At 45.4% G+C, this 14070-nt stretch overlaps 1 protein-coding gene across 5 annotated transcripts in view; it reads left to right on the top strand.

Annotated features, from left to right (window-relative positions):
* The window catches only part of Fer1l6 (fer-1 like family member 6), a 142598-nt gene that overhangs the window by 123250 nt on the left and 5278 nt on the right, over nt 1–14070 (top strand). For all 5 annotated transcript variants that reach the window (XM_087188175.1, XM_087188171.1, XM_087188176.1 and 2 more), the window contains 5 exons: nt 1340–1482; nt 2861–2949; nt 3340–3438; nt 6028–6269; nt 7419–7582. In XM_087188175.1, coding sequence (XP_087044301.1) covers nt 1340–1482; nt 2861–2949; nt 3340–3438; nt 6028–6269; nt 7419–7582 — 737 coding nt within the window. The remainder of the gene's footprint in view (nt 1–1339; nt 1483–2860; nt 2950–3339; nt 3439–6027; nt 6270–7418; nt 7583–14070) is intronic.

Here is a 14070-nt window from a genome sequence, read left to right as displayed (position 1 = left end):
ATATTTTTGTGCATTTTTCAGTGTTTCTCAATTATAGATCATAGAAGTGGAATTGTTCCAGAAGGTAGGCTGTATAAAATAAATACTGTATAATTTAATTAGATACAACTCAAGTTACCGCCTCAAATGTTATACCAATAACTCTCCTATTTTAACACCAAGAAGTGGGTTTTCCATATGAGCTTCATAGGATGCACCACGAAGAGCCCAGAGAGGCTTCCATGAATGTAGGATGAAAAAAAGCCACTTCTACTTCAGCTATATAGAACAATTCTTGTGCTGTCACATCCATGCATTTGATGTTTCCCTGTAATGGCTCAGTGCTTTTGATACAGAGCCCAATAAAGAACGTGCACAGTCCAGGATATTTTCACAGTATGCCACCAAGACTTCTTTTTACATTGTTGTTATAACCCCAAGAACTTACTGAAGGTTCTTGCATGCAGGGTTATTGATATTTAGGCTATGTATTAATGACATATTGATGCCTTTCTGTCAAGAAAAATATTTTTTCACAATAGATTTTTAGTTCCTTGGTCAAGAGTCTAACATTTTAATATTAAACAATTACTATTTTTCCCATTAAAATGTGAAATTATGTTCATAAGATCAATTCTAATTGGCTAAACTTTATGACAAGGATTTGTTCACTGGTTACTTGTTCAACCTCCTCAGCTTTCACTGTTATAATTATTGCCACAAGGAGATTTCTTTTATGGTTCTTTATTAGAGACACTTTCACTTTTCCTATATCAAATTTTGCCATTTTAAACTATCAAGAATTTGTTCTTTCAAGAATTTTCATCTTATTGTGTGAGTATTCTCATTCATGAGGCCCTGTGGTAGAACGACAGGTCAGAGGACCTTCCCAGGGGCAGGTGGTGGTAGGAGGGAGACCCCAGTCAAAAACAAGAGGCAGAGGACCTCCAGGAACAATTGCTGGGGCTGCCTGCTCCCCAGCACCTTCCACTGTGCTGGTAGAAATAGTCCTATCCCTCCGATGACACCACCTCGCTGGTGCTTGGAATCCAGCTTGTGACTGAAAGACTCTTCCGGAATCTGACTCAGGGGTGGATGGGGCCCCATCCCAGCGTCCTTACTGGTCTCTCAGTCTTCTTGTCAACCCACCTTATTTCCCTCATCTCTAAATTTCCCATTTCTTTCTCTTTCCCACCACTGTATCCATCTCCTTTTTCTCTGTTTGTCTTTTCTCTCCCCCTGTCTCAGGCCATTTTAAAGGAACCTCTCAGGGAGGAATCTGCACATGCTTCTGGCAGCCCTCCCTGTCTCTTTGCAGGTGGCACAGCTAACAGATTTCCATCTGTCCTTCCATCTGCAGATGAGGCTGTGGAGTCTTATGAGCACTTGGCCCTCAAGGTCCTGCACTCTTGGGAGGATGTCCCGGAGGTGGGATGGAGGCTGGTTCCTGAGCACATAGAAACACGGCCGCTGTACCACAAGGACAAGCCAGGAATGGAGCAGGTAATGGGCAAGATGGCTCTGGCTGTCTCAGCAGTGTGTATCCCCAAGAAATGGGGCTTTGTCCCCAAATGTTAATCTCCTGTGCTCTTCTGTAATGATTTTCATTCAAGGAAAATTTGGATCTTTTCCCTCAAGGACATCTAGCAATGTCTGAAAACATTTTTATTTGTTAGAAGAGGGTGGGAGAGCTACTGGCATCTAGTGGGTACAGGACAGAGATGCTACTAAATTAAACATCCTATAATGCCCAGGTCTGTCTCCTACTCATAACAACAAAGAGTTTTCTGCCCAAAATATCAATAATGCTGAAGTTGAGAAATCCTGTCCTGGGTTCAGTGGTGGACTTGGTACTTTCTCCTTTTTGATTTGAGTTATCAAACTAAGCTTTTTGGTTAAGGATGAATGTTAATGTATCTTTAGAGAATAAATCATCCTACTTTTGCACAGGACTCCATGAGTTGGCTCTTTCTTCCCAAATTCTAACCTTTGCTTGCACTGCTTGTTTTCTGAAAAGTGCCCCCCAACCTCTTTTCTAGCCAAAGCTCCTCCAACCCAAATCCTGCTCTTCCTTCATGCTCTGGTGGGAAACTTCGTCTTTTTTACAAAACCTCCCTGGCCACCTTGGCCATCACAGTCTGGGTCAACCATTCACCTTCTTGTCTGAGCTGATGTGTGCTTAAAAGTGCACAACAGAGATAAGCATGAAATCCACCCACCCTCTCCCCCTCTGGCTGATAAGTCTCTTACAACAGGCTGAAGTTCAAGGGACAGGGACGCCGGTGAGGTCTTTTCTTCCATGAGTCAGCCCTGATCTTCAGACAATTTCTTTCACTTCTCTGAGCCTCACTTTCTTTGTGTGTAAAGCAGACGTGTGGCTGGGGTGAGCACTAACAGATAATGGATGCTAGGTACATTGGAAACAATGAAACCTGATACTTCTGGCAGATAGTATTGTTATCTTTTTACTCCTTGGGAATTTGTAGAGGGAATGGGGCTTCTCCAAGCAACAGGTAAGGGTTGAATGCAGAGTCTGACACATTTTTCTGGGTAACCATGGTAAGCAAGATGGGAACCATGGTGTGTGTGGGGGGATATTGTAAGAATTCAGGAGATAATGTGAGTCAAGTATGTAACACTGTGTCTTCCATACAATAGGGGTTCCATAGGGCCCTTTCCCCACGCTTAACTTACACTTTGACTAATCTTTAATAAAAATATAACTTCTGTCTTAATTAACAAATATTTCTACACATGTGTAAAGGTACTGAGCTATACCTACTACCCATTTCTAGTAAAGAGAGCTTTTAAAACCATGAGTGGTCATTTACCCATGCCCTGTCCCTCCCAAAGCTAAAAGAGGTCTTCCCTTCTCAATAAGGGCCGGCTTCAGATGTGGGTGGACATGTTCCCCAAGGATATGCCTCAGCCAGGACCTCCTGTTGACATTTCGCCAAGGAAACCCAAAGGGTAAGCAGGCATCACTTGCCTTGAAGTGCAGAGGCCGTGGTAGCAGATTAAAAGGTCATATCCTTATCTTTGATCTGGTGTGGGACACGGATAATCCAACCTCACTTTCCATCGGCAGTTGCAGCAGCAGTGAGGGCCGACCAAGTGGTGACTTCTGAGCTTGGAGTTCCTCCTCTGAAAAATGCCGAGTAACAGGAGGATCTGCTCAGAGTAACTCATGCCCTTGGGTAGTCTGAGATTTCCACTGGGATACTTGATTCTGATGCAGCCAAGATCTTGAGTGTTGATGTTTATGAACACATCTGTTAACAGATGTGAGGAGAACCAAAAGCAACACATTCTGACTACATTTTCAAGGTCATCATCCTAATGTTGCCTTCTGCACCCCAGGTATGAACTGAGGGTGACCATCTGGAACACTGAAGATGTCATTTTAGAGGATGAGAATATCTTTACAGGCCAAAAGTCAAGTGATATTTATGTTAAAGGGTAAGGTCATCAGCAAACTCCATCCTTCCATCCCTTCCCCTCCCCACATTTTTAATCTCCAACCAAATCTATACCTGAGGGAAGATGCTACACCTACAATCCATGCAAGCAGCCCATCTCCCTTTGTTAGATAAGGTCTCTTGCTTTGTCAAATGCTTGTCTTTTTGTCATTTTGATGAAAGTTATCTCATGAAAATATTTTTAGTGAGTAAATGTTACTATATAAACATCTTCCACTTAAATAAATGTTGGACACCTAAGCCTCTTCCTTCAGTCCTTGATTTCTTGCTTGCTTGTTTTCTTGCTTTCTTTCCTTCTTTTCTTTCTTTCTGCCAATACTGGGTATTGAACTAAGGGCTTCCACACCAAGCCACATTCATAACTCCTTTTAATTTTATTTTGAGACAGGGTGTTTTTGAGTCACTGAGTTCCCCAGGCTAAGCTCAAATTTATGATCCTCCTGCCTCAGCTTCCTAGAGTGCTGGGATTATAAGTGCACGCCATCCTACCTGCCTGTAAGCTTTTGAAGTGACATTCAAGAATGTCTATCTTTAAACTGAAAAAAATAAAGTGATGAGATACTATTAATGAAGGATTAATATGTTTAGCAGATTATATGACTAATGCAAAAGTTAAAATTTAGACTGCCCCATTTGCTAAGGCTACTGATAAACAAACAAACAATACCAACCTACCCAGGAAGTGAGCATTTGTTATCTCTGTCTTACATCTTGGTCCTGCTTCCTTTCAGCCCCTGGTCAGGGAGGGGGATAAGGAGGTAGAAGAAGAAACCGTGATTTAAATCTGTATTTTAGCTAACTTTGTTCATCTCCAAAGTAGTAAACTCGTATCTACCTCACGCCTGCATCTCTTTGTGTTTCCCAAGTGAGAAGCAGCAGCCTGTGTTCAGAATGCACATCGTCACTGTGCTTGGCAGTCCAAGCATGTACGGTATTCCGTACAGAATTCTCAATTTCCAGGATAAGAGTAGAGGAATGACTTAGGTTATTACAAAAGATCAACAGAAGCAGTGTGGCCCAAAATAAATAATATTTTAAAAGCAGAGTTAAGATCCTCTGAAATTGCTTTCTGATCACCAATTCAGGAAGACTAATGCATCCTGTAAAAAGATATTTTATCCTGGCTCACAACATGGATGGGTTCTGGGAGAGTTCAGGCTGAGGCTTCCAGAACCCCGGCCCTTTAAAATGGAGGAAAAGAGCTATTTCTGCTCACTCCCTCCATTTCCTCCCGACTCACTGCTCACCCAACTGCAACTGGCTCCCTTCCCAATGTTCTGCAAAGCAGTCCTCACTAAAGCGTGCTCTCTTTATCGCCAGAGCCGATGGGCTTGTTGGGTTTTATTGTTTTAATTAGTCTTCATCTGAGTGCCCTCCTAGGAGCATTTGACAAAGCTGAATATTGTTTTAAATGCTTTCTTGCCTTACTCTCCCCAGCAACACTCTCTGGTTTTCCTCCTTCCATGCTGGTCATTTCTTGGTGATTTGAAAGCTCATTTCCCCAGCTAGCAGTTGGATGGCCCATGGCACTGTCCTAGGCCCTTTTCATGTCTCATACTGTTCTGTCTCTGTTGTTTTCATGTTTTGTTGGCTACATCATGGGTGTGTTGCCACTCTGGTGTGAAGGGAGGGTCTCCACTCTGCCCTGGGGAGAAGAGATCTCTGCTTTCAGAATGCAAATGGTTGTCTTATCAATTAGCTTGGCTAAAAGTACTCATTTTCTGAATTTACTAATTCACCATGGATAAAGTACTAGGGAAACATTTATTAAACATGGCTTACATTATGCTGGGCATGGAGGAGGAAGATCAGATACTATGAAGAAGAAAGAATAGTGTAGGTAATCTTGAATACTTGAAGCACTTCACAGGTATTATTCATATAATTCCTCTGAACAACCCGGGGAGTCAGGTACTATAACTGCTTACAAGTGAAATGGAGACACTGAAAATTAAATAACTTCTCTGTGGCTGCACAGCTAATGGGGGTAGAGTCAGGACTGGAACCCAGGGCACAGGCAGCCTCTACTTTCCCTGCCTCACTGATCCAGGCCTCCCGGGCTCTTGGGCCCAGAACCAGAGAGAAGGGAGACAATTCCAGGCCTAGCAGCACAAGTCCAAGCCAGCCAGACAGAGCTGAGCCCGTTACCTAGGGAGCTCCCAGAGCGACAGAGGCTCCGATTACACTTTCTCCCTATTTCCTGAGCTCCCCAGCTTGATAGCATGTGCCTCACTCGGGTCTACTCACACAGCTGCAGACACCTGCCCAGCTGGTCAGCTTTACGCTTACAATACATAGCACAATCACATGTGTGCAAAACTCACCCCTCCTGAGTTACCCTGGGTAATACTGTGGGAGCCTTGGAATGGCTTTTATTTCCATTCCACTCCCCTCGATCCCTATTTTCCTTTTTCAAATTACAATGGAAACTTCCATCTGAATCTAACTATATAATAAATTTAAAACCATGATCTGTGACCACACTGAAACTAGCTAAATCACTTTTGATTATATTGATGCCTGATTATAATGTATTCTGAGTGTTTGCATTTTAAAAATCTCTTTGCAGGTGGCTAAAGGGTTTGGAAGATGACAAGCAGGAGACAGACGTCCATTACAACTCCCTGACAGGAGAGGGCAACTTCAACTGGCGCTTCCTGTTTCCGTTTCAGTACCTCCCAGCGGAGAAGCAAATGGTCATCACCAAGAGGGAGAACATCTTCTCCTTGGAGAAGACAGAGTGCAAGACTCCAGCTGTGCTGGTGCTCCAGGTGTGGGATTTTGAAAGGCTGTCTTCGGATGACTTCCTGGGTAAGTCAGGGACTTCCTCAAGCACATATTAGTGATGAGGATTCTGTCCCAGCTTTTAGAGAGCTGAGTCTCATTCACATGCAAAGGTAATAACTTTAGTGCTATTTATGATGGGAAAACTTTGGAACCAGCTCAGACAGCCTCTTAAGATGGGATTATCTAAATATATTGTAGTGCATGCATGTGGTAGACCACTACATACATTCACAGAGACTTAAGATGATCTGTGACCTATCACTAAGAAGTAGTTGAATTTTGACTGAGCTCCATGCCTACTTTTCTCCTTTGTAAAATGGGGATAGTGATATTACATAACTCAGGGGTGGTGGAGCTGTAAATGTGACAGCGCAAGTAAAGTACAGGCCACATAGCAACCACTCAGTAAGTGCTAACGCTGCAGCCATTAAAAATACTGAAATAGTTAACGAGCTGGAAAGTTGTGCAAGATGCATTTAATTGCAAAGGAGCGTGAGGGGATCCTGTTTCTGCAAAATATGTGTTTATATCTGCAGAAGGAAGACGCAGTGGGAGCGGGGCATGGGGGCTAGGTAACAAAACAGAGAGCTATGGCCAAATATGAGGGGTGGAATCAGGGACATTTTTCTATTTTCATTTTGTTTGCTGACATGCGTGCTCTAAAGGTGGGAAAGTGAGCTATAGAATGCTCATTCGTGGCAATACCTCACTCACTCTGAGAAGCCACTGTAGAGAACCCACTGAGCTCTGTTGTCTGTCCTGGAGAGCAGACGCCTAGGCAGGAAGACCTGGTCCCTGACCTGCAGGAGTGTAGTGGACCCTAAGGGGTAGGTGAGGGGCAGTAGGGAGGGCGGGACTCCTACAGGGAGATCAGTGCAAGGCAGGAGGAGCTAAGGCTCATCCTCCGGACTCGACTCTGGGAGCTGCACTGGGGAGCACAGAGGGTACCTAGCTGGGCTAGCACCTGAACCTGAGGCTTAGTTTCGAATTTTAGCTCAGACATGCTCTTATCAGACATCCTTGGTCATATTTAGGCTCCCAGTACCTGGCACACACCACATGCGATGTAATACTGACTGAATGACCAGGGAGTGAATGAGTGAGTGTGGATGGGGATTAGAAAGCTCTTCCTAATTTTAAAAAGTTTCCCATAACCTGGCCATCCCTTCACAGGCTCCCTGGAGATGAACCTCAATAGCTTTCCTCGAGCAGCCAAATCTGCCAAAGCCTGCGACCTCTCCAAGTTTGAAAATGCAAGTGAAGAGAACAAGATCTCTATATTCCAGCAAAAGCGTGTGCGTGGCTGGTGGCCTTTTGCTAAAAGCAAAGAGCTCACGGTAAGTGACAGCCGAAGGAGGCAGGGGACGGGCCATCGGGGAACCTCGTGCCCTTTCAGCAAGTCATTTTGTGAATCCAAGTTAAAGTGCTTTGAAGTGACTAAGAGCCCTTTAAGCCAAAGTTCCACTGAGGAACAAGAAATTTTTAAAGCTTTATAAATGCATTAAGCTTCCCATATTTTAGCCCACTTGATTTAATAGGTATCTGTTTTGAGGTCATTTTAAAATCATTTGGCCTGTACTTAGCTCCTGGCAAGTGAATTTTTCTAACACTTCTTGAGATTATGTATTAAGTCCTGACTCATATACAATTTCTGTGCAGCTTCCTTATCCTTTTACCCTCAAATGTGAGTCTCAATTCAAAACCTGATCCATCCCTTTAAAACCTCAGGAGGGTAGAGTCCAGAAGAGCCATTATCCCTTTCCCTGCACCACAAACTTGGGTTTCGCACTGCAGGAATTTCTGATCTTCCACAAACACGGGAAGAAAGCTTCTTTTTTCCTTGCTTTTCCTTCATTGCTGCTCTGCAGAGGAGGAGCGGGGAGGACCTGAGTGACAGGGAGGTGGAGCAAGGCCCTGAGGCCTGGGACCAAGGGCTTTCTCTGGCACTGGCTGCTCTCTCTGCCACTGGGGTCCAGCAGGTGTGAAGCAGTTCCCGTTGCACCTTCCCAGGTAAATGGCAGCTGCTGGTCTGCCCCCATGATGTCCAAGTCTGTGTTCACTGAGAGTCTTTCTCTTTCCTCCCGAGAGGAAGGAGTGGTGGGCGTGGACCCTCAAACAGCTCTAGCCCCACATGGGGGTGTCACCCAGGCCCCCAGGCGTGTGGAATGGCACTGTCTAAGTGTAAATGCCAATAAGGGAGGGAGAGGAGAGAGGGAAGACTGAGTTGAGCAGTCAGGCACAGCAGAGCTGGATTTTTTCAAGAACACTGAAAGGTGTTTTCTAGGAGCAAAGGCCATGCAGGCTGCGAGTGGAGCGGTGTGATACGCACTCCCGGAAGATGCCGGGCTGCTGAGTCACCAGCGTGTCCCGTGAGGCTGGGCAACGAGGACTTCCATCACGTTTATAGCCCTTTCGAATTGGCCAACTACGTACAGATCTCCTCTGTTATTTCATTTCATCTCAGCCAACTCCTCATTTTCCATTCTATTTATTTATTTCTTCACTTCATCCAACAAATATTTACTAAGCAGCTATTAAATGGTAGGCCTTGGGAGTAAACGTGGCAGTACAGACAAGGCTGCTGTGACTGTGAGGTCCAGAGCACACCTAGACACACACGCAAAGGCGCACACAGCCACTCACGCCAAGAAGAAAACACTTCACACAGGAGCTGGGCAGGAGGCGGTGTGGGGCGAAAGGGAGTGTGCTGAGTGTAAGACTTCCGTGGAAGTGGCGGGAAGGAAGGTGGCTGAGACCTGCAGGATGGAAGGTAGCAAGCTATCAAGAAGAAAGAGGAGAAAGGATTCCCACAGAGCAAGCACCCAGGCCAGGCAGTGAGGGAGAACGGAACCGTTCGTGTGGGCTTCAGAGAGCTTGGATTTCATTCCCAAAGGGAAGCCAGGGCTGGGATCCAACTCACCTTGGAGCAATGCTGTGTAGACAGTGGGCAGGAGAGGGTCAAAGTGGACGAAGAGACAGAGAAGGGCAAAGATAGACGAAGATGATAAAAATGAGCTGGGACAGCAAGCCAGAGAGGTGACTCTTTTGAGAAGGGCGTCGGGACACTAGGAGCAGGCCTCCTGAGTGGTTATTGAGAAGTGACGGAGACATGCCCATTGGAATTAGCAGCACAGAGATTCCTGGCGACCTTTAATAAAACAGCATTGTGAATTTCCGTAGCAGCATTGCTCATAATACCTAAAAGTACAGGCGCCCCCATGCCATCAGCTGATGAGAGGATAAATACATCATGGCCTGTCCATACAACAGAATATTATTTGGCCATGAAGAGGAATACTGCCATTTGTTCCAACATGGATGGACAATGACAATATCAGCCAGGTGAAAGAAGCCAGTCACAACAGCCCACATAATGCCAGATTCCTTTTAGAGAAAATGTCCAGGAGGGCCAGTCCACAGAAAATACACCAGGGGCCACAGAGCTCTTGCGACATGTGGAACACACTGTGCTCAACAAAGGTCAGAATTCAGCTTGGGCCCTTGCTTTGGGCACCACCCCGCACTCTCACCTCCTCCGCTGGCCCCAGACCAGGGGCTCCTCCATCCTGAAAGAGGGCAACACCTTAGTGCGTAACAGCGTCCCACCCCAGGGTTAACCTCTCGGTGAACACAAGAAGAGGGGAAGAACGGAGGCCCTGACAACATGCTTGTGAGCACTTCACAAATGACTCTCCCGAGGACCTGGCCAGAGGAGGGGTTTTCGTGGCCTGTCTTAGGGGACTCTGCTTCCTAAGTGTAGGAGCTGTAAGTAAATGCTGCTTGTTCCTGTGCCGCGAGGTTTCCTCTTCTGAGCACAGGTCACCACGTTGCCCCGTCAGCCATTCACTTGGTCAGGATCACAGCGCCCTCCTGGGGCAGGGCCGAGGTAGGGGTGGCCTAGGGGCAGAGAGAGGTGCTTAGGATGCAGCCCACCCCCTGCATGCTGTCTCCTGGGGGACACAGACCAGAGAAGCAGCCAGCAACAGTGTGCAGATCCAGCAACTGACACCTCTGCTGCCGACTGACTGACATGGCTGGAGACCGCAGATGACGTCCTGAAAGGGCGACCCAGCCTCTGTAGCCATTGGCCTCTCCCATGCTTCCCATGCACTTCCTGGCCAGTCACACAGCTGACCGCTTCTGGTTGCTAAGCCAGCAGCCACAACAGACACCCAGGGTCAGAGCCTTGGATGGGCCTGAGCTGAAAGTGGGTCCTGAAAGCCCAGCTTGGCTGCAGAAGGGGTATAGCTGCCTCACCTGTCCTCTTTCCCTCAGTAACAGCCGTGTTGAGGAAGCTACACCACCAATGACTTCCTCCTCGCGTGGTAGGTAGCAAGTTGAGTGGACCCTGAACAAAATGTCACAATGGAAAACCTCTGCCACGCCGGGGCAGGGCACCTCCTGTCTCCAGGGTTCAATTCACAGGTTTCTAATTGAAAGCTGAACTGGGTGCTTCTGAGGAGCATTTCAAGCACATGTTCTAATTCCAACTCTTCTTGGACCCGCCTCCCACATTTTAAAGCCTCTGGATTTCACTGGAAGGAAAGAAGGGCTTGTTTCCAGTTACTGCCACCCGCCAGATTTATTTGAAAGCTGCTTATCGGTATCCAAGCAAGGTTACGGAGACATCTAGTCACACAACTCCTCTGAGAAGCAGCCAGGGCCACGCTGCACCGTGTCCTCATCCTTCCTAAATAGTGTCTTCTTCACTCCTTTTCATTCAGTGCTATGATGAGAATTCCCCTACACCGTGGCATCTGCATTATTAACCCTTAATTGTCTCAAAATAGAAATGCCAGGGTTTAATCACTGTTTTTCTTCAACATTTATTCATTCCAAAATGTAAGTGTACAGAGAACTACAGAGGACAGTGATTAGCCACGGATCCACTGCCACAATTCAAGGCTTGCTAGCATTCTGCCATAGTTACTCTTTATATTGGAGTGTATGGATAAGTGGCTGTATAGTGTGTTTTTGCTGAGTGTTTTAGGAGTGAGTTGTAGCCATTTGGACCTTTTATCCCTAAGGACTGCAGCAGGCATCTCAGAATGCTGGCATTCTCCTGCATAACTGCAGTGCCGTCCTCACTCATGTAGAGGAATCAGTAACAACTGTGCAATGCAGTCGGAAGTCCATACTGTACTCATTTCTCTATTTGTAAGCAAGGGTTCCCCATTGCCTCCGTAGCTACTTCTTTTTCCTTACATGATTCAATCCTGATTCGTGTGCCACTTTTGCTTATCTCTTTGGTTGACTTTAGCGTGACTGTCTGACTGTTTTCTATGATACTGACCCATGAGACTGGGCTTGATGTATCTGGTGGTTTTCTCATGGTGTTGCTTATCTTATTTCCTCTCCCTTGTATTTCCTATGCAGTGGAAGTTAGGTACAGCAGCCTTATCAGGGTCTGAGTAGACATTTCTGGCTAGAATATGTACCACGTGATGCTGTTCACTTTAACTGAACTGTGTCGGGAGACACACGCCATCCGATGGTCTCACGTAGGTCATCCTGAGTTCACTATCTTGGCTGTCTGGTAACTACAAGATCTCTTTGTTGTAAAGGTACATTTTCCCCTTTGCATTTAGCAAGTGACTGTCAGCTAACATCGCAGCACTGTGGGGATTCCTGCCCTCCAGACACCATAAGCCCAGGAGTTTCAGGAACTGCTGGGGACCTTAATTTATTTCACTGGTTCTGTGAAATGATTTTTCCTAGCCCTTCCACACTTGTGTTCTTCCTGCTTTTCTTCCTTCTTTTCATCCGTCTTTTCATCCGTCTACTTACTTATCTGCCCATCTATGTTTATCATCGATTTTTATCACTTTCTCCATTTATTAGTTGACATTAATCTGTTATGAAGAGCTCTTCCTCCTAGACTAGAAATAAATTAATCTTTCTCCACCACCTTCCAAAAAATGTAATAAATGCTTAATTATATCTCTTAACTTTCACGTTTTAAGAGAATTTGGTGTAGGAGTTGCATCTGATGACAGCAAATGGGATTTTTCCCTTTTTTTTTTGTATCATCACAGAATAATGGATTTAAAATATACATAGCTTAGCTCTATCCACTGAAAGGACTGGAAGCAAAATCACTCCATAGCAAAGAAGACTCCTAGCATCTGGGTCCTCGTTTCTAAATACCAGCAACTACCAAAGAAGCCAGGAATCTTTGAAGAAGTAGCTGATGCCAGGTCCAGGGCAGATGAATCCAAATGAGCCAAAGATGCTTCTTAAGGGAAAATGGACAATTTGAATATCCAAAAGAATGACTGGGCTTTGTGCATAAAGCTTTCTTCTGACTTTAAATCACTCCTGTAATTCAGCTACCCAGAAAGGGAATTCCCAAGTTGAGGATACGACTATATAACATACCTACGCATACATATACATGTGTGGATGCATATGCATTATGTGTGTCTGTGTCCTTTGTGTAAAGGACATCTCCAGTGTACACTCCACAAAGGATGTATGAGGGTGCCTCACCTGATACCAGGGAGGGTTGTATTTTGATGAGCAGTGGTCACTGCTATTGAAGGCATGTCCAGTCTGAATGCAGTCACTTTTCAGTACCCCAGGTATCCATTTGCCAGGCAGGGTGAAGTCAGAAGCTCATAATTTATAACAAACAGAACAGCAAACGCATGACCTTTCACAGATGTTTCCTTATCACTTTCTCTACCCACAGATGCCATCAGGTTAATGGATATTCTCCCAACTGTCCATTTTCTCCTGCTCTGATTTTAAATTACATTTGGAGGATATTGGTAGCTTAAATTCCCTCCTTGATGCTGAGCTGAATGCTGATGACTGAACTAGGGTGCGGAGCCCTCTGGGTGGAGAGATTCGTGGGGAGGCGTGGCATTTGTCAGAACGTGTCAGTAGCACCTTCCCTGGCTGCCTTCCTGATGCCCAGCAAATGCTTTGTGCCCACCCAGGTGAGGCGGCGTTGCTGGAACAAGGCTCCTCAGGGGATTAACAAATGACTCGTCTGCCGAGGGAAAATCAGTATTCTCAGCCTTCGTTTTCTTTATTTTTTTCTTGTAAGGTGTGGGCCTGTGGGACTGCTGGGGGTATGGGCAGAGAGGTGTTTTGATTAAATTACATGCTTCTGTTGAAAAAATAGTGTTAAATGTAGCAACATCATTTTTAAAGGTTTCCTATTTGACAGGCACTAGGGTTGGCACTGCATATGTATTTCATTTATATTTCAAAGCAATCTTATACTGGTACCTACTATTAATGCTCCCAGGATAGTGAGACTTAAAGAAGGCAGGTAATTCACCCAAGGTCACACAGCTGATAGAATCTGATGTCAGAGTAGACCTATCTGCACCACACCCTATTTGCTCAGCTATTGGCTGTGCTGTGCTGTGCCATTAATATCCCTTAGCTTCAAGGCCAGTCCACCATTGGGGTCCAGTGCACCTGGTAATGTCAGAGCGATGGCAAGGACCATGGGTTTCTTTCTGAACATTTCAGAAAAAACACACCTATTAATTTCTAAATAAACAGGCTACTTCTTTTCTTCCTCAATGAGAGGCTACTTGGACACATAAAGTAGCAGAAGAATGAGACATCAGAGAACCTCAGTGCAAATCCTAGTCTAGTATCACAAGTTAGCAAATATCCCCAAGCCTTGGTAACTTGGCTGCAAAATGGAAACAAAAATGCTATCCATTTGGCCAGGTTGTCCCATTGCTTAAATGGAATGATGCATGCAGGAAGCACCACACAAGCTACAAAGAGCTGTGGGAACGAGCTTGCTATTATTAAGCAGCAGAGAACAAAGGGTCTATTATGGTCATTCTAGTTCTGATGT

The sequence above is a fragment of the Heterocephalus glaber genome, unplaced genomic scaffold, assembly GCF_053883595.1.
Source record: "Heterocephalus glaber isolate CG9 unplaced genomic scaffold, H.glaber_assembly_v1.0 deba00000281, whole genome shotgun sequence".
Lineage (NCBI taxonomy): Eukaryota > Metazoa > Chordata > Mammalia > Rodentia > Bathyergidae > Heterocephalus > Heterocephalus glaber.
Note: the sequence above shows the minus strand (reverse complement) of the source record. Positions and strands in the feature narration are given on the sequence as shown.